This window comes from Citrus clementina, unplaced genomic scaffold (assembly GCF_000493195.1).
Source record: "Citrus clementina cultivar Clemenules unplaced genomic scaffold, Citrus_clementina_v1.0 scaffold_3, whole genome shotgun sequence".
Lineage (NCBI taxonomy): Eukaryota > Viridiplantae > Streptophyta > Magnoliopsida > Sapindales > Rutaceae > Citrus > Citrus x clementina.
Genome location: NW_006262339.1, coordinates 48,099,385 through 48,123,468, shown reverse-complemented (window position 1 = coordinate 48,123,468; position 24,084 = coordinate 48,099,385). Strand labels below are relative to the sequence as shown.

The window sequence follows — 24,084 nt, the reverse complement described above, 5'->3', positions numbered from 1 at the left end:
GAAACATTAAGTATTCGATGGATATTTAATTTGTTCTCATCAAATCCAAAATAACAACCAATAAATAATTTTTATTATGTTAGGTCCTTTTATAATATTAATAGAAAAGTGAAGTAATACATTTTGTGTAACTTAAAAACATTAGATGATCGGAAGACCTACTTTCAAATATAAAGCTAAAAAATAACCCATCTTGTAAACTTAAAAGCATTAGATATTTGAAATATCTATTTCAAATATACAAAACAATGGAGGTGCGGGGAATCGAACCCCGTGCCTCTCGCATGCGAAGCGAGCGCTCTACCATATGAGCTACACCCCCATATATGTTCATTGTGCCCTACTGAATATATTAAAATAAAACTGTATACGCGGTTTAAAAATTTCAATTTCCCGAAAACCGTCCGCTTAGCAGGTAGCCAGTAACGCGATTAACGGCGTACGTGCATGTCGCACTTTGAGCGTGGGCTCGCCAACAGATTGATGTAGCTTTTCTTTTTGAATTGAGAGTGGTCAAGCATAATTCCGGAGAAAATAACGCAACTCCGTAAAATTCCTTTATCTTTTTCACCGTTCACATTCGGTGCTCCAATAGATGAGTACTTTGTTACATGTTAATAGTACTTTGTTACATCTTAATTTCTATGGTTATCACTCATTTAGACTTATAAGTAATAGTACTTGTAATCTGATTGTTAAAAGGATTTGATCGGCTTTGATGGGATATTCTTGATACGTGCTTTATATGCAAGATATCTGCGGAGAACTGAAACACAATTTTGTTTTAGTTATTCGACTATTTCCGTCCAAGTTTAGAAAAAAATAATAATAATAAATAATAAGGCAATGCATTACAAAACCAGCCCTCGTCATTGTTGCTTATGGCCTTGTATAACCACAACTTATAATTTGCGAAAAGCTCTCCGTTAATATCCGGAATTGGCGTTTACGAGGGAAACTACCGTCTCTGCTCTGATACAATTAACCACATATATACCAGCCAAGGCAGCTATAGCGAAGAAATAATGCAACCTTCCCTCAGTCCTCAGAGTCTATCTGTAGAATTCAGTACTCATTTGTAAGAGGCAAAAGATGTCTTAAATCTCTAGGGATAAAAGAAAAAAAATGCTCCCTCTACTTATCCCAAGCAACCATCTCAATCTCTGACTGGGCACTTCTGTATAACTCCAGTCTTTTTGCAAGATTGGTTCGGCGCTGCATGACTGCTGGATCCTCATCCAATAAAGAAGACAACTGTTTAATCTGCAATAAAAATTATAGAGGAGAGACTTTTAGAATTCAGACTTTTTTTTTTCTACTTTGAAAGAAAGAAGGAAAGTGAAACAAGGGGAAGCAGCTGTGTGCGACTGCGTGACGTGTCTAGCATAGATTACCCACCTCCTTTTTGCCCAGCTCAGCAAAAAAGTAATCTAGTAAACTCCGTTTGGCCTCACGTACTTGACAATATACAACTGATTTCGGAATAGAGTGTCTCAAACTTGCACAAACCATGTTGACATAGGACAGGACAGTGCTCCCTGTTTGTTTCCAGAGAAACAATACCAAAATGAAACCATATTAGCCCAACGCAAATTAGGAAGTGAGAAAACGCGCAATCACTCCCAGTGCAAGTAACCCACCAGAACCACACAAACCAAGTAAAATGCTGTGGCCAAGCTCTAATGTGATGCAGTCTCTTGAATAGATAGGTGTTTCAGAATAGGAAAACCCCCCAAATTTTCATGCATTGGTCAAATTCTTAACAGTAAGATAAACTGAAAACCATGCAAGTAAAATCTCAGTCTAAGTAGACCTGACCTGTTCAGCAGACAAAATAACCTTAAAAAACTCATCAAGATAACACTAACTAACAGTGGCGGAGGCCATAGGATCACAGCTACTAGAGGGATTCATTTAATAGATAGGGGTTTTTGCCAAACTTTTTTTTTCAGAATAAAGATTCATTCAACTCAAACTCACCATTCTTACAGGCATTTTTTACTACTTACCAATTCGTCGGAGATATGTGTCACTATATCTATCAAATATTGAATGTGTTGGATTGCCACCCTTCTCAGCATCTTGAGGAAGCTTCCGGAAAAACTCAACAGTCAAGTAACAACACTCCATGTCAACTAGCTGTAGAGTTGCTCGCCTGCTTTCATCCCTCATCCTTTCCAATGACTGAATAGCTGCATTTCCTACTTCCACTCTCAAAGTAGGGTATTGCTTTAATTCCTATATGCAGAATGAATAGATATACCTTTAGCTAGCTTTATTGAAAAAAAGTAAACAAAAGGAACAAAAAGATGACTGTGGTTGAATGTCTTGTTAATAGAAAAAAAATATTTCAAAGAAAAATAAAGCTATTTCAGGTAACAGTGTCTGTGTGATATCCATTTACGCCCTGCTTGGTGTCATGATTTGGCAGCTGTAGCTCAAAAGTTACAGCATTACAATATTTGATAGACTTTATCTGTTGTATTTTGAAAGTTAAGTTAATTTTATCCCACACTTTTATGATAAAAAACCTATGATATTTTTATTATTTTTGTCAAATTTATTATTTAAGTCATATTCATCACACTATCAATATTTATTTCATAATTACAATTTTTTTTCCACAGCAACTGCAACCTTTAAGTCATAGCACCTTAATACCAAACATAACCTTAGTTCAAAACTCAAAACTCCCTAGCGACACAGTTTATCATTTCCAAAATAATAATAAATCAGCATATCTCCTTTATGCCTTAGTTTCTTTTTTCCCCTAATTAACATATCAAACTGTGTTTGTTAGAATTATTAAAGTTTAAAAATGCAAAGATAACAGGACTCCTTAGATTAGCATGGTTAAGGACTTGCCACAGTCTCACTAATAGACTTCTGAACCAGCTCCTTCAGTATACCGTGAATCTGTAATCATTCCAAAAGCAGGTATCAATCAAATAAAACAGAAGTAATAAGCAACAGAAAGACAACAGTGTTGCAAGTACTGAAAAAGTGCACAATAAACACAAACCACATTTCATACTATTCATGGAAAAATAAATGACGAAGTACTTACAAAAAAATTGACAAGGTTTTCTGTAAAGCATTTTCCAAATAGTGTGACTTTCCTTACTATTATCAAATGAGCCAATTAAGATGGAGAAAATTGTACAAATTTTTTACATCAAGAAAACCCAGATTGATGTGATAGCAGAATGATTGCTTAAAAGACAACTCTGACACAAGAAACACAGGCTTTGTGAAATTTTTCTAAGGATAAAAGTTCACCTTTGAAGGAAAAATCATTTAGGAATGAATACGTCACATACTTATCCCTAAATAGCCAAATTCCTTCTCAATTGCTTAGAGATAAATCATAAGACATCAATTGTCAAATTACGACTGATATGAAAATGAATGCATACTGCATCAACAGCCGCCTCAGCAGGACCTCTGATGGTTACTAAACAAGATTCAATCAGACGGCGATATCCTTGTTCCGGAGCTATCAGATGTGGTTGATATCCATCAGCTTCAGTAATTAACTTTCTGACATTGTCCATTGAAAGATGTTTGTCAAATTGCAATCTCTTCAAACCAGCAGGAAGTTGATTGTCAAACACACCATAGATTTTATCACCACCAGGGCGGCTGAAAACATTGGTTATCATCATTCCGAAAATCAAATCAGAAACACCAACAAGATTAGCATCTACACTCCAGATAAGTAAACACAATTTATAAAGGTAAAACACAACATCAGAATACATACACGCCATCAAGATGTTCTTTGAATATTTGATCAAAAGCACGGGAAATTTCCATTGCTGTGTACAATTTTCCCTGCAATAGAGGAAAAAAGGGAAGATTACAATATCTCACTATGCAAGCTTCCTCCAAAGATATGAAAAATAAGGAAAAATAGATAGTGGAGCAGAGAAATGATCCAAAACATCATCATCTCATATCTAAGCGCCCAATATCCTCTAAAAACATTGATAGGTATTAAACTAAGTCTAGAGAGAAGAGAGGGAACTCAAAAAATGAAACGCAAAGAATAAAACAAAATGCTTACTCCAGCATCATTCGCAATTGGCTTCCCAAGACGGGTCAGTTCTGCTTCTAATTCAGAAATAGTTTTGCTTATCAGAGACTGAAGACCAGGGATACGAGACTTGATGACAGTTTCCAAATGCTGAAAAATTAACCATGTTTTGTTTAGTGAAGAGTTGAAACGGATCACTAGAACGACAATACTCAATTTATACAGACTACCACCAATGGGAAATTGACAAAATAAGGGAAGAAATTGTAGGGGTGGGCACGGTTCGGTTCGGTTCGGTTCGAAATTAAGTAGAACCGATTTAAATCGGTTATTTTATAAAAAGAACCGAATAAGAACCGAACTCAATAAAAACCGAACTCAAACGGTTCTTTTCGGATCGGTTCGGTTCGGTTCGGTTTTTTCGGTTCTTGGCCTATTGAGCTTATTTTTAATTTTTAATTTTTTAGGTCATTGGGCCTCATGAATGGTAATAATTTTTTTCAACAATTAATTTATCCTAATTTTATTACAAATATTAACAATAAATACAAAGTATTCAAAACACATTTTATCACTAATATCTTACTAACTATTAATAAGATACTCCCAAAATATGAAATATTAAAATTTCAAAATACATAACCAAACTCCAATACTCCATCTATATAAACATAATCATAATGTTATAAAGAGAAATAACACATGTTTGATTTGAATAAAATCATGTTTGATTTGAATAAAATCATGTTTGATTTGAATAAAATCATGTTTGATTTGAATAAAATAAAAAAATAATTCGGTTTTTCGGTTCGGTTTTTCTGTTCAGCTAAGTGAACCGAATACCGAACCGACATTTCGGTTTTTTTTACAAACGGTATATTCGGTTTTTTAAAAAATAAAAACCGAACCGAATTAGAAAAAACCGTCGGTTCGGTTCGGTTTTTTTAACACTACGGTTTTTTTGCCCACCCCTAAGAAATTGTCAATCTAAATGCACAAGAACGAGTATTTCCAGGTTGTCCAGTTTTCTGTTGGCAAATGTACTAATCAAATTATTATTGTTCAATATTAGACATTTCTGTTCATCAAACTAACCTCAAAGCCAAGGGTAAGAAACAACAGAACATAATCGCATAAAGTAAAATATGAAAATCCTTCATACCTTAGAAAGCACTTTTCCAAGATACTCAGAACCCATCCTGTCAGTGAGATGACCATACTCAGGGCTGTTTTTAAAGTACTCATGCTCTCTACGCCGAGCAGCGATCATATCAACACTTTTGTTAATATCAGCTTGAGAGCGATTAACAACACCAATCCAAGGATACCGTAGCTTATATGATTTTCCTTCAAGGATCTAAAATCCAAAATATTAGGAGGAAAGCATAATAATGAATTGAATACCACATGTCAGTCATTAGATTCCCAAACGGCATCAAAAAGAAAAATAGAGTAAAGACTTTACGCTGGTTCAAAATGTTTGGCTTTTTCTTTTTTGCTGAAAAAATTGATATCATCACATTCAAAAAACGAGCAACAGCAAGGAATTTTAATAGCGATCCTGCTTGTTGTTACAAATCATACACCATATATTATGTAAAAAGACACATATGATGTACCTCTGAGTCATCATAATTTTGGTATTACTCTTTGCATCTGCACCCAAAAGTTTTCCTAGTTCTGCCCAAAAGTTTTACTAGTTCTGCTAGTCGAAAAACCTTTAGATTAAAATATATTTATTCATGACCTAATTAAAACCTGTCACCTAAAATTTGTGAAACAAAATTAGATCATCAGCAAAACAGCAAATACAATTGAATGCAATACTAACTAGTACGTAAAACCCCATAAATCATAAAAGGATTACTTGCTAGCTTCAAAAATGTCAAACAAAAATAACAAAATCAGCTTTTTGACCCAATGATGTGAACTATACTCAACAAACCAAATTTTATATGTTAAAAAAAATCATTGCATTTGAACAGAACAATGCCCTATAAATTCTATTTATGCAGCAGGCTTCATAATGTGATGCAGAAGAACAGACTTCAGAATAAGTTTACAAAATATCATCAGATAACTTAGCCTTGTCCAACAGAAGACAAACTTACATCAACTGCATCGGTACCTTTGTCCATAAGATCAATCTTTGTTAGAACACCAAATGTCCTGTCCCCTGAAGTTTGATAACCAAACAACTGAAAATGGTTAAGAGGCTACGAAAGCTAAAATCCACGTTGTCCCATAATTTTTTTTCTTTTTCTTTTTTCTTTGCTTAGTTGGCAAGTATTTGTAGTCCATACAAAGTCAACAAATGATACGCACAAAGAGAGCATGAGATGAGAATAAAAGCTAAGCATACAACCAATCAAGATAATAAATATACTAGCAAAATAACTGAAGGACAGTCTTATTACAACAAAACAACTGCCTCTGGAGACTCATCACAGCAAGATGAGGCCCACCAAATCCAACCCATCAACAGGGCAGTTTCTCTTCACAGTTGACCCCTAGAAATGAAAATTCATCAGTTTTCTGTTTCCTCCTACAACCTATGTCATTAATGTTTTAACTGATTTCTCTGACTACCTAGTTTTTTCTTTCTGCAATATTTTCTGAAGCCAACCTATGCTGTCAACATAGATGTGAATCATCAAGCAACCACTTGAGTAACAGGTGAAATGCATATTATGGTCCATAAGAATTTTTATAAATCCTACCTCTAGGATCAACTTCACGAGAGATCTTAATTGCATCTGATGTTGCAAGGTCCTGATTGGCAGGAGAAATTGCCAGAATAATACAATTGGGCTGCATTACAGTGCAGAAGTAAATTAATAAAAGCTTAACTTGAAAAAGAATATATATATATATATATATATTCATCCCTGATGAACAGAAACTAATAGAAATAAATAAAAATTCCATGATTTATGAAATGATATAAATTACTCCAAACTCGTTGAACTTAGAAACTATACCAAAATTGGCATATTTTTGAAACACCAAACTTGGTCAAAAGGTCTCACAAATTCTATGAGACAGTACTTTTTATACGGTTACATGAGGTCTTTAAAGTTCAGAATTCTAATGATTATTACCTTTTCAATATAGGACCTAACCATATTTTCGATGTCTTGCACGATGCTCTCAGGTTGACCGTCTGTAAACCAATCAGCATCAGTTTCATAAATAATTCTCGTATTAAACTAAATGCAGAACTAGAGGATATACAATTAAGGAAATTCTCATACTAAACTAAATACAGAACTAGAAAGTACACAATTAAGGGACATAACCCACCAACAGCAACTTTTGTAAGTCCAGGAAGATCAATCAGGGTCAAGTTCACAACTGCATAGTGAAACAGTTGTAAAATGTGTATCAGATAGCTGCAAAAATAATAATAGTAAAAATAATTTTAAGAAAAAGCTATTTTACTGAAAAATGCATACCAATTGTAAGGAACATCAAAACTAATAATGAAATGATTGTAGGAGCCAGTTTCTATGCAGCCTCTATTAATCTAATACACCTGATATACCATATGTCAATATGTATTTGACAAGTCAAATTGGACCGACCAACACTAGAATGGGAACTATTCTTCAACGAATTAAATTAAATTACCTAGCCATAAATAGTTCAGTCATCCAACCACAAACTAATAGCAGCCACACAATTTATAATGAGCAGTACTACAACTTTCCTGACTCACCATTAGGAGAAAATATACTTAAATGGATAGGAACAGTAGAGATTGCTTTCGAACGACCAGTCTCTCGATCAGTCTCATCAGAAATCTCTTTCCTCACAGCAGCTACATACAAACTACCAATTAAATTAGCATCCAAGGTGGAATAACCAAAATATAGATACTGCATTTAAGAATTGGAAGAACGGGTTTCACAATCACAAATAGCAAATACAAATGATGAAACAAGGCACTTTTATTCTGTCTTACAAAAAAAAAAAAAAAGAACATACCGAAGTCATTGAACCTCTTTCTTGGAAGATGCATAAACTCTGCATATTCTTTTCCTTCTTGAATCTTATGAAGCTGCAAGACTAGAGGTCTCCGAGTAACAATCCCTGCACATGAGGTGTTTCCATTTTAGATGCTGCCAAACAAATTATGAATATCATCTGCATATACACAGCACAATGAAAAGAGGTAACAATTTAAATTACCTGATCCACGAGGCAAAAAGTCTTTTCCAACAACACTTTCCAACACTGAAGACTTTCCAGAGCTCTATAAATCATAAAAGAATTATGAAGATTCATTAGATCCTTCCTCAAGAAGGATGAGATAATAGCATTTATCATAGAATGCATTCATAGTAGATGAACTTATATATTAGTTTATTGATCTATTTATTTCTTTTTGTGAGAAGAAGCTATATATTAGTTAGCATCATACATCCAGCTACACAAGTTCAAAGTATCCTTTTGTGCTACAACCAACTACCCTACAAATTAGCCATTAACTATTGTATAACAAAGAATAGTCAAGAATAATATATGAACTAATTTAAGCAAACATTTAAATTTGCATATGCAGTGTGCTTATCTGTCAACATTGGTTATTAAATTCTTCCTCAAGAAGGATCGGGTACTAGAAATTATCATAGAATGCATTCACAGTAAATGAACTACCCTACAATTAGCCATTATCTCTTGTATCGTTTAAGCAAACATTTAAATTTGTACATAGAGTGTACTTATTTGTCAACATCGGTTATTAACAAAATCCCAAAATATTTGCAGAGAAAAGAGAACAAAGATCGATAATTGATAGCAAATCAAAATTATGAAAATGAAATATAATAGAGAACAAGACAAGATCTTCTGCAACTAATGCCAGTGCAACAGAATGCAAAGCGAATTGAAGCGCCAGAAAAGAAGGCGTTAGGCACGGAAAATGCAATCCAATAACAAGTTAAGCATTGTTTCAGATCAAACAAAAAGTCGCCCAATATAGCTCGAAACTTGCGATTTCTGTCGAAAAAATTGATGTGATGGTAACACAAAATCAAGAAAACAAGCCGTCGGCATTACCTGGCCACCGACAACGGCGATGGAAGGTAAGGAGTCCCAGAGAGTGGGCAACGCGCTTTCTTCGCCGTGATCGCCTAGGGCCGTACACGCTCTTTGAATCTTATTCACTAATGTGATCAAATTATCCATGAGTGTGGACTGATTCTGATCGCTGAGTTGATTGGTGGTGGTGGTGTGTGACTCGGATAGTGAGTCGACTCGGGGGGTTGTTTATCGGATGTATTGATTTGAAATTTTGGCTTTGGAAAGAGAAAGAAAGGGAGGGAGGAGGGATTGGCCATGTTGATTTTGGATCGGTGAACGAACCGGGGAAATAGAACAGTTCGACGTGAGAGGCGGAGACCGCGGAAATTTTCTAACGGTAACAACCAGCTTTTTCTTTCAATTTCAATTTCATTTAATTGACTGAATGTACCCCTCATGTTTGGAGGGAATTAAACATATGATATGATTTTTTTTTATTTTTTTTTTAAGTGGTAGCTGGTAAGATGTAAATATAAACAATACTAACAAAAATAAATAAATAAAAGAATATTTTTGTTTTTTGTAATTCAAGGTTCACACGTCATTAGAATTTTGTATAAAGCCTACGAGGACCGCAAAAGCCGCGTTAAGAATAGGAAAGCGATCCACAATTTAAATGGATCTTATACGGTCCACTGATTCTATCTAGTCCAGGCCCTTTTCCATTTAATTTCAAAACTTAAAAGCCGCTTATCAAGCATATTCCTTTAGAAAAAAACATGTGCCCTGAGTGGCATCCTCGTTATAACAAGGTCATCCAGGGCTCTTTATCCACCACATCATGTTGGCATGATCTAGTGGCGGTAGTAAGTAACCTCATATAAACACTTCTAAAGATATAATAGTGATCTCAGTCACCATTCGGCAAATGCTCTCTTCTCCAACAATCCAGGCCAGTTTCTTTTCTTCACACACAAGTACACGACCTTCCCAATTCTCTCCTTGAAATGCAATCTGAACTTTTAAGACGCAAAAACATTATCTCCCGACTTCCATGGACGCTCTTACAATAAAACCAACTTCGAACTCTCTCCGTTTCGGCAAAACCAAACCTCTGCCGCCAACTCGCTTGTCTTTCTTCAAATTCACTCATTTTAACAAACTCAGAGCCTCTTCCGTCATCGCCTTTTGCGTCAAAGGTACACCTTCAAATCCCCAAAACCCCCAGCCAGAATATAACAATAACAACGATACTGATAATCATAATCATAAAAGGAATTTCCCTGTAAACCCTTTTTGTGTTTTGTTCCCAATCTTGCAGTCCATCAAAGGCTTGGCCTCTTCGCAAACTAAGAAATGGGCTTCACGTTTACAAGCTCATAGCAGTCAGTTAGAGAACATCAATGTCATAGACCAAAACAGCAACGACTACTTACAAACCGGAGCGTTTGGGGCGGCTTTATTAAGCGTGACGTCAACCGCTAAAGTCAAAATCAGTCCTTTCGTCGCGACATTGGCGGCGAACCCCACGTTTGTGTCTGGTTTGTTTGCGTGGATGATAGCGCAATCGACAAAAGTGTTTTTGAATTTCTTTGTGGAGAGAAAATGGGATTTGAGGTTGTTGTTTGCTTCTGGAGGAATGCCGTCTTCGCATTCGGCTCTTTGTACAGCTTTGACTACGTCAGTGGCGCTTTGTCATGGAGTGGCAGACTCGTTATTTCCTGTTTGTTTGGGGTTTAGTTTGATTGTTATGTATGATGCTATTGGTGTTAGACGCCATGCTGGGATGCAAGCTGAGGTGAGAACATGAATTTTTCTCTCTCTCTGTTGTTTTTGGTTTAATGCTTGCGTTGGCTATCCTATGTTCTCTATTGGTGACTGAAAAATTGTTCTTGAAATGGTTGAGTTCTTTATTCATATGTGGACCGCTAGAGGTATGAATCTGTAAACAGTTTGTCTTTGTATTGTTGCATTCGTGTTGGTAATAGTATAGAACTTGTTTAGTAATTAAAGGTTAAAATCATTATGCTTCTTTCTGTTCGTTAAAACAGGTCACCAACATTGTTGCCAGAGCTGTTGCAATGCCAAGTATGCCAGAAGCTCTGCCATTGTACCTTCTAAATTTGAGATGAGATGATCCTTAGGCTATTGCTCTTATTAAACCATGAGATGAACCATTGCTGACCCTGACTTGCTATAATCTATTTGCTACATCTGCTTCATTCAATGGCTGTGTTTTTTTTCATCCTTTCAACCTTGGGCTGCATAACACTTCAAACTTTAGGATCCTGTGTTGCCATTCAAGTTTTAGCTCTAGTGACAGCTTTTGATGATTCCCCCGTAGTCTAAATTATATAAGCTGAAACAATGTATTCACTACTAATCAAATTACTCATGTTTCACAATCCTAAGTTCGTAATGCGATTTATGAACAATAATGCAATTACAAGTAACCAAAGGTAAGGATTTTTTATTTTTTATTTTTTTTTTGGAGGAGTACCCATAGGTAAGGTTAAAAAATTATAACCCAAAATAAAAAAGGTGGGGAAGAAAGGTACATGGCACAAAAATGTGGGCAGAACCATATAGCTGTAAGCTTGCTCTATATGGGAAATATCTTAAAAGCACAGTAATCTCTTAAAAGCTATTCTGGAGTGGATTTGAGCATACTCTGATGAGCTAAAAGTAATCATATCAAATAATCTTAGAACACTTTCTGCAAAATAAAAAGGAAACTGACTGTGCTGACAAGAGATCAAACATATTAGCTGACCAGTTCCTTGCTATGTTTGCATTGTGGGCAATAAATTAAAACTTTTTGTTCCCTAAAGTCTTCCAAGGAGATCATAGCTGCCATATTCAAGCTAAATTGGCTCGGAAAAGCTGTTGGTTTTGGTTTTAATTTTGTTGGTTTTTACTCAATAGTTTCTTTTCCTTGCCTGCATGGAATTTTTCTTTAGATACTTGTGTCTAGTAATCTACACGTTTGAAATGTCTTCTGAATCATTTCCTTTTACTATCTTGTTGCAGGTTCTTAATATGATTGTTGAGGACTTGTTTCAGGGTCATCCCATCAGTCAAAGAAAACTTAAGGAACTTCTTGGCCACACCCCATCCCAGGTCTTTGCTGGAGCTATGCTAGGTATTCTAGTGGCTTGTTTCTGCTGTCAGAGTTGCTCAGTTGCAACCTAACAAGCAGGCAATATTTTGCAAGATTTTTTATGTCATGGTCAAATTGCTTTTGCTCTTTTGTATGCCCTGCTGAGTTATATTGTATCCTATTGAGTATAAATGACCTGAAACTGTAGTAAAAAATGGTAGAATTTTTTTGTTTCCATAACTGGAATCATATTTCTTGGTACCCTACTGTGATGCTTAAAAGTAATTCAAATCAAATATAAACAGTATGAACAATGTGCTTAACAAGTTTTTGTATCTTACTGCATGTACAAATAATTTGATTTCTTAGTTGGAAGCGCGGCATCTTCTGACATTGTTTTTGTCTCCAATATTCGGCAGCAGAGGTGAAATCATTTCATTCCCTTTCAATTCAGATGGAAAAACGAAGAGATACGGAGAAAACCTTATGCATAAGCAGAAGGGGTCAGCTCAGATGTTTTTTGCACCAAGATCCATAATAACACGCAAATTTTCCATCCGTATTGTGATTTTTGCTCTGCTAAGAAAATTTACCATCTCCAATCTGAGGTTAGATTTTGCCCACAGAAAAGGAGGGTCTGAAAATCTTGATTCACGTTATTAATAATCCAAGAAGAGAGGGTCTCTAGAAGAAGCAGAAATTCAATTCCATTATATCATACTCAAATACGCGAGCATTTAATAATGATAACTACTCTAAATTTAATAACGTGTTTCTATTTGGGTGACACAGAAATTGCCACGACACGCTTCGCCGGACACATTATTTACAAATACACTGTAAAAATATAATCTGGTACTCACGGATCAGAAGAAACAATTGTGGACAGCGCAGAGCTTAAGCAGAAGCCAGGCACCGGCCTGAGCTAGACCACCTTTGAGCATGACATAAAGCCTTGACCTGTTCTTCTGATTGGTTCTAAGGTGTAAGTAGAGTGCACTGGCAAATAGCAGAAGAGAACCCAACCAAGTGCCTGCTGTACAAATAATTTTGGATGCAGCAGTTAGCAGGAGCACTAGAGCTACCTCCGCCCAAAAACCTTCTCTGGAGCAAAAGAAAAATATCATAACAGACAGCATTTTGAGTCGAATAGAACATGGCAGGTCGGTAGTATGTATCAAGAAGAATTGCTCTCCACTTGTTGCTACAGTGTCTTCAGGGGCAATTTGCCAGATCAACAGATAAGAATGTTGAGGAGGACCATTTCCATCTTTGAAGGCCACAAGGCTGTTTTGACTTCTTATATTGTCAATTGTTGTCACTTCATCAGCTTCACCCAGTGAGGGAAGCAGGCCTGCCTCACCTTCATTTCATGCCCGGCCTTTTCAGCTTTCGCTTTGCCCTTCTCCTGGAGAGAGAACAGCCAAGGTGTTTACTCAGTAATACATAACATGAACACAATTTCTCATCCATATTCTTTCTGCTAATGCCCTTTACTATTATGTAGCCAAACTATGATTTTCTCATCTTTGAGGCCAATTTTTTTTAGAAAATGTCTGCAAAAGTTAAACAAAATTACCTCCTTGTGGGTTTGCCGCCGCCACCTAGTACACCCTTCATTATAGAGCTTATATCCACAGATCGTTCCTCCATAATTGCATCATGGTATATTTTACTCCCAATCTGTGTGATTTGTTCCTCCACTTCTTCCAGTGTTTGGTCCACATTGAGCTGCAGCTCTGCTCGCCTGATGACGGTCACACTGAAGCCACTTGCTTTGGCTTCCCGAAAAGCATCCTAGTAGCAATAAATGAGAGTTATCAGAAATAATGAGCTTTTGCACCCCAAGGAATGATAAGTAAAGAGTAACTGAGAAAACAAAAATGGAACGAAAAAGTATAGCAGACCAGCAGTCAACATTCAACAATAAGAAAAATTGTAAACTGAGTCATGCAAAATCTGAAGGCCTGACCAGTTCCTTACTGGCCTTGTCAGCGCCAGTCCCCTAATGGAACTTCCCCTCTGTTTAACTTAATAAATTACCAAGTAACTTAAATTTAGCAAAAAGCCAAAAATAATAAAATCTTACCTTAGGAGGTCTTGGAACAACAAAGGCCTGACCAGTTCCAAGCATTTCCAAATGAGCCTGGATGATGTAACAAAGATTTTTGCAATCACTGGCATCCTCAAAAGCAATCACATGATGTGGTTTTGGTTCCAATTCAAGATCTGTAGCCATCTCCAATGAATAGAATCCTACTCTTTGTTCTCCTTTGTCAACTGTGTATAATTCGATGCACTGGAATATAAACAAGAAAAGGGCAATTTATTTATTGATCTGTCTGTTTTAGCAGTTGACATGGCAAAAAGTTGCATTCTTGTACAGGAGAACATGTTTTCCACTGACTGAAATTCATGAAATAAGATGATGAGATTTTATATTAGTAATCATATAAGACCATCAATTTTTTCTTAAACCAATATTATTAAGAATGCACTAACATGTAGCATAATATTTTCAGAAATTATATTTTTAAGTAGTAAAACAAGCATCAGAAACCAGGGGTGTTTTATGCATCATTGTCAATACAGCATGCATACTTGCATACTTACTAGCACATGAGGGAGATCTAACCACCATAGGTAATCTTCTTCTTCCTCTTCTGCATATTCACGGTATTTGCTGACAACAGCTTGGGGCCCAAACAATTCCATTTCTCTTTTGAGCTTGTTGATCTTCTTTTCCATGAATCTCTTATTCCTCTCATGTAGGTTAGTCATCAGATCAGCTGATTCCTGTATTTCTTCTTCCGTGATCCATCGATCCAAATCCTTTCCTATATCTTTCATGACGGATTTAACTTCTGGGTCTGTTTCGGCATTATAAGATTCCAAAAATCCACGAGACCATTTCTTTGTGTACTGCCAAAACTCCTTCCCATACTTTTTACCAGGCTTAACAGAACCATCACTGCCGTCTATAACTGTCTTGGAATGATTCGGATCATTATCTTGTATTTCCTTTTTCCTTGCCAAGGAAGTAGCATCTTTCTCAAGGGTTGGGGACTCTGTTGGATTTTGAAGAAAGTTCTCCTCATCTTTCTTCACAGGATATGAAGAACCAGTGTTTCCAACAAAAAGTGCCTTCCGCTGCTTTAGGAAGTCATCGAGGAATTCAGGATTTTTTTCTAAAGGGGGCCCTTTCCACCGTGGTATGATTTTCTCTGGTGGATCATAGATGCTGATACCATCTACAGAAAAAGCAAAGCACTATTAGTATCTGTGTTGTAAAACATATGAAATTCTGTCCGATGCATATATTCATTATGCAGTTAACCAGGTGACAGATAACAGTCCATTTTGAACCAGTCTAATTATCAGTTTTCAATAGCTCATGCTAGGATAAACAAGCATGAAAATCGCTGTGCGGCACTGCTAAAAAATCAAATTTATCTGAGTAAATTTCCAAAAAGAAAAAGAAAACAGAAGAGACCATTTGCTATAGTTATGATATAAAGACCTACCTGCTCCATAATCAAGATTTTCAATGTTTGAATGGAGATATTCATGCAACTGTAATAATTTCTCATTCTCTTTCTCAACTTTCTTCTCAAGGCCCTTGAAGAATGAAAGTTTATCTTCAGCGTCCATCAAATGAAATGGATCACGCCCTGACAACTCATTATCACGGACTTGAAAAACAATTTCTCTAAGCCTATCATCTTTCATCCACTCGAATTCACGATCATCTTCTCCAGAGATAAGCTGCGCAATATCATCACATGTATCTAAATGTTGATTTACTTTCTCCCTTGCCGCCATGAAATTATCTCTGAAGCCAACTCCTATCTTTTTAACCATGGGTTCAATTTCATGAAAATTCTTTTCTACCCAGTTTTCCATCTTCAAAGATGGTCCTGTCTTTGTACTCCCACTAATAAATTCATGATCAAAGGAAATTGGGGACTTTTGATCATCCACCCCTCCATTCACTTCATCAGCATATTCAGGATCATGTTTCTTCATAGGAACATGCTCCATATTCTTCCAAGTTGAATCTTCACTAGCATCTGGAGCAGGCTTAGAGTCTGATGCTCCACCAGAAGTGGTAGATCCAACATTGTCCACATCCAATATCTGGCTTGTATTTCTGTCACAATCTATATCATTTGGTTGTGTTAAAACATTGCCACTTTCTGAAAAAGTTTTAACTAGGGGTTGATGAAATTCTGGTTTGTTACGAATATTAGAAAGAAACTCCCTAGCTTCTTTCACTGACCTTATCACCTTTGGTTTTCTTTTTTCATAATTAGTCTCTGCCATACATGATTCACTTCGAAGAGTACCAGAAGACTGGACAGCTAAGCCTAAAGTACTCCCATTATCCAGGTTGGTTTTTGGCCATTCTCTTGAAACTTCCAAACTAGACGCACCGGAAGCTTGCACGATCTCTTTCTTAGAAGAAGGTACCTTGTTGGAAGATTCAGTATTTAAACTTTTTGCTTCATCCAAAAATGTTGTCACTACGGTTACATCAGTGTCACTTCCTTGTTCTAGACCTCCAGTTGAAAGATTACTCAAAACACTCGCATATTCTTCATTTTTCTGTTTGACCTCTTCAATCTCATCAGATAATTCATCATCCACAGCCACCCATTCTTCTTCAACGACATCAGCCTGGGATAGCTCTTCAGCCTCAACTGCACGGGCTCTCCTGGCCATTTCTCTAATTTCCAGGATTTTATCATCAAAACCCTTGGATCCCCTTGTTTGTGAACAAGAAGAATTCTCCAGTGCTAACCTATCCTCGGAACCATTTGCTTCCATAATATTCTTCATAAGTTCTTCCTCATTTATCTTAGGCTTTTCAAATGTTACACCTTCTGGTTCTGTATTTCCTTGAACAACTTGCACACTTCCCTTCTCCAACATCTCCTTCTCCTTTCTTGAATTTATCTTCCTCCTCATCATTTCCTTCTCCAATTCAGTGTAATGCCCCCTCTTTTTTTTAAAAGAGAATAATTTCCTACCCACCCAAAATACAACCAAACCACACAACACTACCCTTCCAAGTGTAGAGAGTTTCGGAACAAACTCAGGGCCAGGAATAACACCACGAACAATGTCAACAAAACCAGACTCCTCGCCTGAAACCACAAACTTAGCCACTGAACTATTCCTCGGAATCACATTTTCCCCACTCTCCATCTCCCTGGCCAAACTCTTAGCATACAGAATTCTAGAATTGATTTTACTCAAGTCCTCAAATTCATGTCTCTTGACTAGGGTTCTTTTCAAAATTTCATTTTCATCAACCAAAACTTTCTTCACAGTCCCTTCTGAATCTTGAAAAACTGTAAAAATAGGACCTGACCCAATACCCCAGTAATCAACATCCTTCTTGTATTGATCAGTCCAGTTCTCTAATTTACTCGACAAAACAGATTTACCTAAGGGTTTCAACTTTGATTCCTCAACGCTACTACTTGTCTCAACAACACTATCATTAACAAACCCATAATTAAGATCACTCTCTCTTACACTATCATAATTTAAATTCTCACTAGAACTTGGGTTCAAAGAAATGGGATTTTTTGGATGCACCTGTTGATCATTAACGAGCTTTTCTCTGAGCGAGTTGCGGCGGTGGGTCGGTCGTCCAAAATGAGCGGAAATTTGCGTACTCCTGGTGTTAGAGAAGAATAAATAGCTTGGAAATGGGCGTGTTTTAAGAAATTTGGAAGTTGGTATTCGGAATATGTATGAGTTTTTGCTGTTGCAGGTTCTGGCAGAAAATTTGGGAGTGAAGGGAGAGACAGTTGATAACGTTGGAGGATTGAGGAACTCCATGGATGATGAAGACTTGAGAGTTTTTAGTGGGGTTTTATCAATGACGTATAATTTGGAAATGATAAGTAAAACGACGTCGTTCCCGTAGTCAGTACCAAGCAACTGAGCAAGTACAAAGCATGATGTAAACTGATAAAGTGGGCTTTTTTTTCTTTTTTTTTTCCTCCTCCCCTTTTAATCTCTTGAGGGAAAATTTTATTAGAGTTCACAACTACATCCATTTTTTCCATCGCATGAGCTAGATCCCGGTTAATTTAGTTACTACTATGAAAATTTTATAACATGCCGATAAATAATTATTGTACCGAGAATAAAAAGTGTGTAAATCTCATATATTGATGTTTTTCATTTCTCTCTTCGTATTCTCAACAACGGAAATCATTTTCCTCGCTCTAAACTAAATTGAAATGCATTTGACACTCAAAACTGAAATCTTCGCCCATGCACAAAAAACTGAGGTGACAAACTTAGATTGAACTCAACATCCACCTAGGTCTTTTGCTCAGCCATGATTTGAATCCCTTCATGTTGTCAGGTAATCTGTTTGGTTCAACCTCGCAAAACTGAAGGGATTGTATTCGAATGTCAAAACCAGGGCAGCACTTGACTTCAAAGCTCCACCAGCATCTTGACTTCCAAAAATACCTAAATTTATTTGGATCATAGATTGAAACAAACTAACTAAAGCTAGCTATCAGCTTGGAATCCTGCCAACATTTTATATTACGTTTGACTGGAAACCAGCAGAGCAATTTCTCATCAAGAAAAGTTGGTCTTAGTCAGAAAAATGATAGCCTAGGATCATGACTGCAGCATCCAACACTGATGAAGCCATATAGCCAGAAGAACTCCAATTTCTGCAATGAAAAAGGAAGCTTATTCACAATTTATAACAGCTTTAAGCCTCCAGCATCCATACATATTTCAGATATCCTCAGTAATTTCTGCATCTGCTAATAATATTACAACAAATTCTGCAAGTGGGCCTGGACATGCATGAGATCCAACGGTCGCTAACTACAGAGGTTGGGTATGCAGGCGCCGCCTTCTGGGCTCTGCTGTTCTTTCCATATCCGTCCGGTAACTCGCAGCTTCAACTCTTTCCGGTCCCCTCCAGAGAAAAAAAGAGCCATATTACGCTGTATAATTAGACCATCATGACTGTCTCTAACCTTCTTGTGACTGTCTCTGATGCTCCGTGGGGTGCCTTCCCAAGTAAGCTTCCGTCCATTTCCTCCAACCTCTAGACTGTAGGTGTAATTCCTGGCTTCTGTCTCATCACCCATGAATCGGAGGAATGCCATGTACACTGGAGCCATCCCCAGCTGGAAAGCTTCAAAATGTAGGCAGAAGTACTGGCCAAAACAGTGGAAAACCTAAGAAATATCATCAAAATGAAACAATTCAGCATTTCTGAAAATTGGAAGTCATGAGAACCACGATTGTGTGCAAGAATGGGGAGATGAAGGAATAATATGTTCAGGGTATTGTACAAAAGTGAACTTTTACATGAGTTAGGTGGTAAGCAACTCCTATGGTCTACGAAGAGATTAATAAAATCCCACCTTCATGTAGACCACATACCAATCAACCGCCCAGATGCAGGAAAAATCCAATAACTGCTGATAATTTACTCAACCATCTATAATTTCCAATTCTAAATTTGTAGATGTACTTCAACAACATCAGAACACTAGTAAACTGTTACTAGTAACAACAAAAGTAAACATAAAGTGCGACAGAGAGAGGTTAAAGAAGAGAAAAAGAAAGAAAGACCTTTGGTGACAATGTTGTTATAATAAAACCAAAGGTTAACCATTGACCCATGCCATCATCCTCTCACAGCATTTTATGTTGAGGTTCATATTTGTGGTTAATTAATAAACTTTAGGCCACCACATATGATTTACGCGATGCCAGAGTTCCATGTCTTAGCATGAGCTTACCAAAAACCAGAAGGATTCAATTTCATAGTTCCATGCTAAATTATATATGATGCTGTCCCCAGTCTAAAGGAATTTAGATAACAGAAACGAGTACATACAGTTAACATCCATGTGGCATTTTCTACTTCATGAGGATTAGACTTGACATAGCGATGGTTGAAAGTGCACCCAGAATGCATATCTACTTTGTGATCATCCCTCAGATGAGCAACAAGGAAGGGAATATCACCAACTATGGAGCACTCTGATCCAGCATATGGACAATTGTAAGGTCTGAAGTTACATATAGCCTCATGCTTAAGTTTGCTGTAATAAGGGAAGATCTCTGGGCATCCAAGCGACATGTATTTGCAGGGTAGTTCAAGTGATTCAGCCACCTTCTCTAATGCTAGACACCTTATATCACCAAGCTCCTGCCTACAAGTGGGGCACCGATTATGTACTCTTGTTTTACAGGTTGAACAGAGCGTATGCCCATTGTGGCACTGCAGCGAAAAAGGAATATCAGCTCTAATCTTTAGACTTTTATTTGAAAAGTGAAGATAAAATTCTTAAATATCAAAACTTATATGAAATTTTGCTCATTCTCATACCAAGTAAAAATAATTTAAAAGCATCCCATCAGCAAGTAGCCAACTTGTAACATATTGACCAAAGAGGATTACTAACTATAAAGACAATGCAAGAGGTTAAGAAAATGCATAAACAACCACAAGCAAATTTTCCAAAAATAGGCAAAAATGAAATAATTACTCACAGATGGAAAATGACCAATCCACAACCACAAGGTAAATATGGAACTTTTCATGGCAAAATGAAACAGACCAATAATTACATGGTTAATATTGAGTGGTAATAAAGAACATAGGAAAAATATTAGAGTAACCATTTTCACAATTCTTAATGGTTGCTGTTAGGATGCTGTTTTCATCACCAATGAAGGGAACTTCACTTGAAGAAAGCTCGTTTAGATTTCTTGCAGTTACACAATGTGTTACAGTTGGTCCTCTACCACTTCGGACATTATCACTATAAATTACTAAATTAGAGCCTGCTTCACTCATACAAGGCTTTGATTTGATCCTTGTTTTCCAATGACTAAAAACTGAGTGACCAAATATTCATAAATTAAGCCAAAAAAAACCCAAATTTCATGCATCGAAAAATCCTAATTCATAAATCTTGCTAGAACCAACCAATAATTCTTAATATCCTCCAAGAATAAATGTACCTTCATGACTGCAAAAATTCCTGCAACAAAACACACACAATCCAAACTAGCATCCCCCAGCTGCAATCCAGCTACAATTATCTGACAAATTCTTATAGTTTAACTACTAAAACAGGTTCAGCACCAAAATCTAAAACTAGGTCAACGACAATTACCTAATTCTAGATACCAATTATGAAACGCCAAAAATGCATCCGTATCATCAAAAAAGGGTGGAAAAAGACAAAACATGAAAATAATAACAAATCCGGAAAGAGAAAAAAAAAACAATAATAAGTAAAGGAACCCATCAAACCAATTTCAGAAAAAGAACAAACCTGATGAATAGGAGGATACATTGAATTAGTACAAACTGGACATTCAAGAAGTTCATGGACACTGGTGGTGCCAGGATTAATAACAGAAGCGAGACTAGTGTTATTATTATTGCAGTTATTGTGAGGCTTTGAAATAGAAGGAAACTGATGGGGGCGATGGTGATGGATCTCATCCTCATCAGTCAAATCTGAGGATGGCACACATTCAATGCTATGCAGTTCCATTCATATAACAGAAAGAGAACCAAAATTCACCAAGTTTATGGCAAATTCGTACAAGGATATGATTCTATTGGGGCTGTTGAAAGCACAAAACGCAGACGAAGATGAATTTATGAACAAAGAGGGCAATTTTGCTTGATGGGTATGATTGTTACATGTAAAATTGCGAGTGAATGATGAGTCTTTTTTTTTTGGGGGGGGGGGGGGGGGGGGTGTATTGAAGAATAAACAAAGAATTTGAAGACAAAGGATACAAGATCAATTTGAATCTGCATATAGGAAAGAGTTTAATTTAAGAGAGGTGCCTTTCTTCTTCATCGTTTCGAAGAAAGAGAAAGCGAAGCACCGTTGAAATTGTTTTGAGTCAGTTGATTAACATCAAACGGTTTTCAGGAAAAGAGGTTCAGTTTAAAATATAAGCGAAGTTTCTGATGTACTGAGAAGTGATTAGGTGGAATAATGAAAAGGATATCTGTAATAATTTTTTTTTCTTTTCTCTTTTTTAATTTAAACTATCCTTTCTGTTGGTCACTTGGTTGTTGTTGTTGTTGTTAGCTGTTACTGTTTCCTTTTCCTTCCTTTTCTTTAATTTTTTATTTTTTTTAATTGGTGCGGATGGGACCGAAAGGGAGAGACATTAGGATGTTTCTCGGATGTGTGTGGCACTGTGGTGTACATTATTAGTCTACACGAGGCATTATTAAAGAAAGGACAAGATTTTTTTTCTTAATTTTTATTTTCTTTGTAGTTTGTTCCCATTTATTCTGGGCTGAGCGCATTCTTATGCCATCCCTAATTATTACATTAACTCAATCGGGCAGCCAATTGCCCATTTCAATTCTTGGCAGCATTTTGTGGTTTCATACTACAGTTTTCTCCGTACAATTTTACTGTACGATGTTTCCATTATTCGGGGCATATAGTCCCTATTCAAGTCCAGGCCACACCAATAAACTTTTAGTTCAATTAGAAAATTTCTACACTTACTTTGGTGAGAGCAAATATTCGAATTTTCATAAGATAGCTCTTACAAAAATTAGTTTCAATTATCAAATAATTAAGTAAACTCCTCAAATCTTAAAAAGATCAATGTTCCATATGTATAACTGTGTATAATAAAATTAAAAAAAAAAATTAAGGCCACAACCCAATTACCCAAAATGCCAAATAAGAAAGGTTAATTATTCGTACAAAAGAATAAACCTTAGCGTAGTTAGACACATGGTTATTAATGTGATGATCTGTCCAGGTATAAAATCATCATCAGTGTTGCTATCAAAAAGATAATGTGTTTGTGGTTTGTGGAATATGAATATGGGATGGGGCTTTTACTTTATTTTATCGCCATCGAGATTACAAGGAAGATTTATGATGATATATAAAAGAAAACTTGAGTTCGACGTTACTTCAATGTAAGCTATTAGTGCATAAGAATCTTACCATCTATTTTACTACTTTTATAACCTTGCTTAAGAAGGAATGTCACACTCTATAATAACGACTTTGATTCATCTGCTGGGATTCATTTGTTGTACCGTAAGTAACGAATCAAAAAGAGGTTGATTAGAACTGAACCTATCTCTGGATTGCTCGAACAAATAGAGGATAACAGATTCTAGTTGTTTTATATTAGGAAAAAGGACTATTAATTCACTTAATGTAAAAAAAAATTAAAAAAAAATACATATAACTTCCTTGCTGTCAATCAATTTTATTTATTTTAACTGAGAAAAAATAATATTTTATCTTTACGAACAAAAAAAACTTACATTTTTAAGAAATGACGTGTAAAATTCTCAAATCTTATTAATTTTCAAAGTAGCAACAGCTGCGATGTATAAATTTATAAAACTTATTCAGTTAGTTTGAGTTGTTTGCTTGGTAATTTAAGCATAATATTTTATTTCTTTCAAAATGTTTTTGGGAAATCAATTATAACAGGTCAGTATCAAAATCAAGTCTTGTTTGGGTTCATTTAGTGTATATTTATGCTGCCTTTACTAAAAAAATGTAGAATGAGTTTGTTGATAGTTGGTCATGCTTGTGCCTGAGTATTTGGTATGGGTTTATTTGCGGTAAAAAAACTTAAATTCAGAAAAAAAAATTAGAAAAATAGAAATTGGTGAGTCTATTAAGCTATGATTGTCTTGAAGCTCAAATGATGATGGGTTAAAATAGGTTTGATGCTGGTGCTAACTCAGAGTTTGAATTTCAACTTCAATTTTCGTTTATGGGTGAGAAATTTTGGGCAAATACAGTAGATAAGGCTATGCATTTCCAACCAAAAGAAAAAAAATGACGAAGAGGAAGACACGTGTACTATGCTGTAATTTTTTGTAAATTTTTTTGTTGGCATT

General features: G+C 36.1%; 4 protein-coding genes and 1 non-coding gene across 6 annotated transcripts; 1 reads left to right on the top strand and 4 right to left on the bottom strand.

The window, feature by feature from the left end:
• Positions 1-249: 249 nt before the first annotated feature.
• Positions 250-322, bottom strand: TRNAA-CGC. The gene has a single exon. It is a non-coding gene; the product is annotated as a tRNA-Ala (tRNA).
• A 491-nt stretch (positions 323-813) lies between these two features.
• Positions 814-9,547, bottom strand: LOC18046205 (dynamin-related protein 1B). 2 transcript variants are annotated; one of them, XM_006444775.2, is made up of 16 exons: positions 9,098-9,547; positions 8,228-8,291; positions 8,024-8,128; positions 7,755-7,856; positions 7,340-7,390; positions 7,138-7,199; positions 6,757-6,847; positions 6,148-6,212; positions 5,199-5,393; positions 4,067-4,186; positions 3,764-3,834; positions 3,417-3,642; positions 2,866-2,916; positions 2,010-2,238; positions 1,399-1,538; positions 814-1,263 (listed from the first exon to the last, which is right to left on the bottom strand). In XM_006444775.2, exons 1-16 carry the CDS (start codon positions 9,224-9,226, stop codon positions 1,135-1,137), a joined length of 1,830 nt encoding a protein of 609 aa, XP_006444838.1. In that variant the 5' UTR covers positions 9,227-9,547; the 3' UTR covers positions 814-1,134. The 2 variants fall into 2 exon arrangements, with proteins under 2 accessions (XP_006444838.1, XP_024044808.1); XM_024189040.1 differs by lacking the exon at positions 2,866-2,916.
• Positions 9,548-10,225: 678 nt separating this feature from the next.
• Positions 10,226-12,992, top strand: LOC18046204 (uncharacterized membrane protein YuiD). The gene is made up of 5 exons (XM_024188410.1): positions 10,226-10,260; positions 10,383-10,859; positions 12,092-12,203; positions 12,581-12,769; positions 12,954-12,992. The coding sequence occupies exons 2-4, from the start codon at positions 10,617-10,619 to the stop codon at positions 12,697-12,699; spliced, it is 474 nt and encodes a 157-aa protein (XP_024044178.1). The 5' UTR covers positions 10,226-10,260; positions 10,383-10,616; the 3' UTR covers positions 12,700-12,769; positions 12,954-12,992.
• LOC18046203 lies at positions 12,898-18,048 on the bottom strand. Its single transcript, XM_024188409.1, has 5 exons — positions 15,686-18,048; positions 14,775-15,412; positions 14,251-14,460; positions 13,741-13,958; positions 12,898-13,569 (listed from the first exon to the last, which is right to left on the bottom strand). Exons 1-5 carry the CDS (start codon positions 18,009-18,011, stop codon positions 13,527-13,529), a joined length of 3,435 nt encoding a protein of 1,144 aa, XP_024044177.1. The 5' UTR covers positions 18,012-18,048; the 3' UTR covers positions 12,898-13,526.
• Positions 18,049-18,329: 281 nt separating this feature from the next.
• LOC18046202 (E3 ubiquitin-protein ligase SINAT3) lies at positions 18,330-21,927 on the bottom strand. The gene is made up of 3 exons (XM_006444772.2): positions 21,506-21,927; positions 20,056-20,442; positions 18,330-19,387 (listed from the first exon to the last, which is right to left on the bottom strand). Exons 1-3 carry the CDS (start codon positions 21,728-21,730, stop codon positions 19,025-19,027), a joined length of 975 nt encoding a protein of 324 aa, XP_006444835.1. The 5' UTR covers positions 21,731-21,927; the 3' UTR covers positions 18,330-19,024.
• Between the last annotated feature and the right edge of the window lie 2,157 nt (positions 21,928-24,084).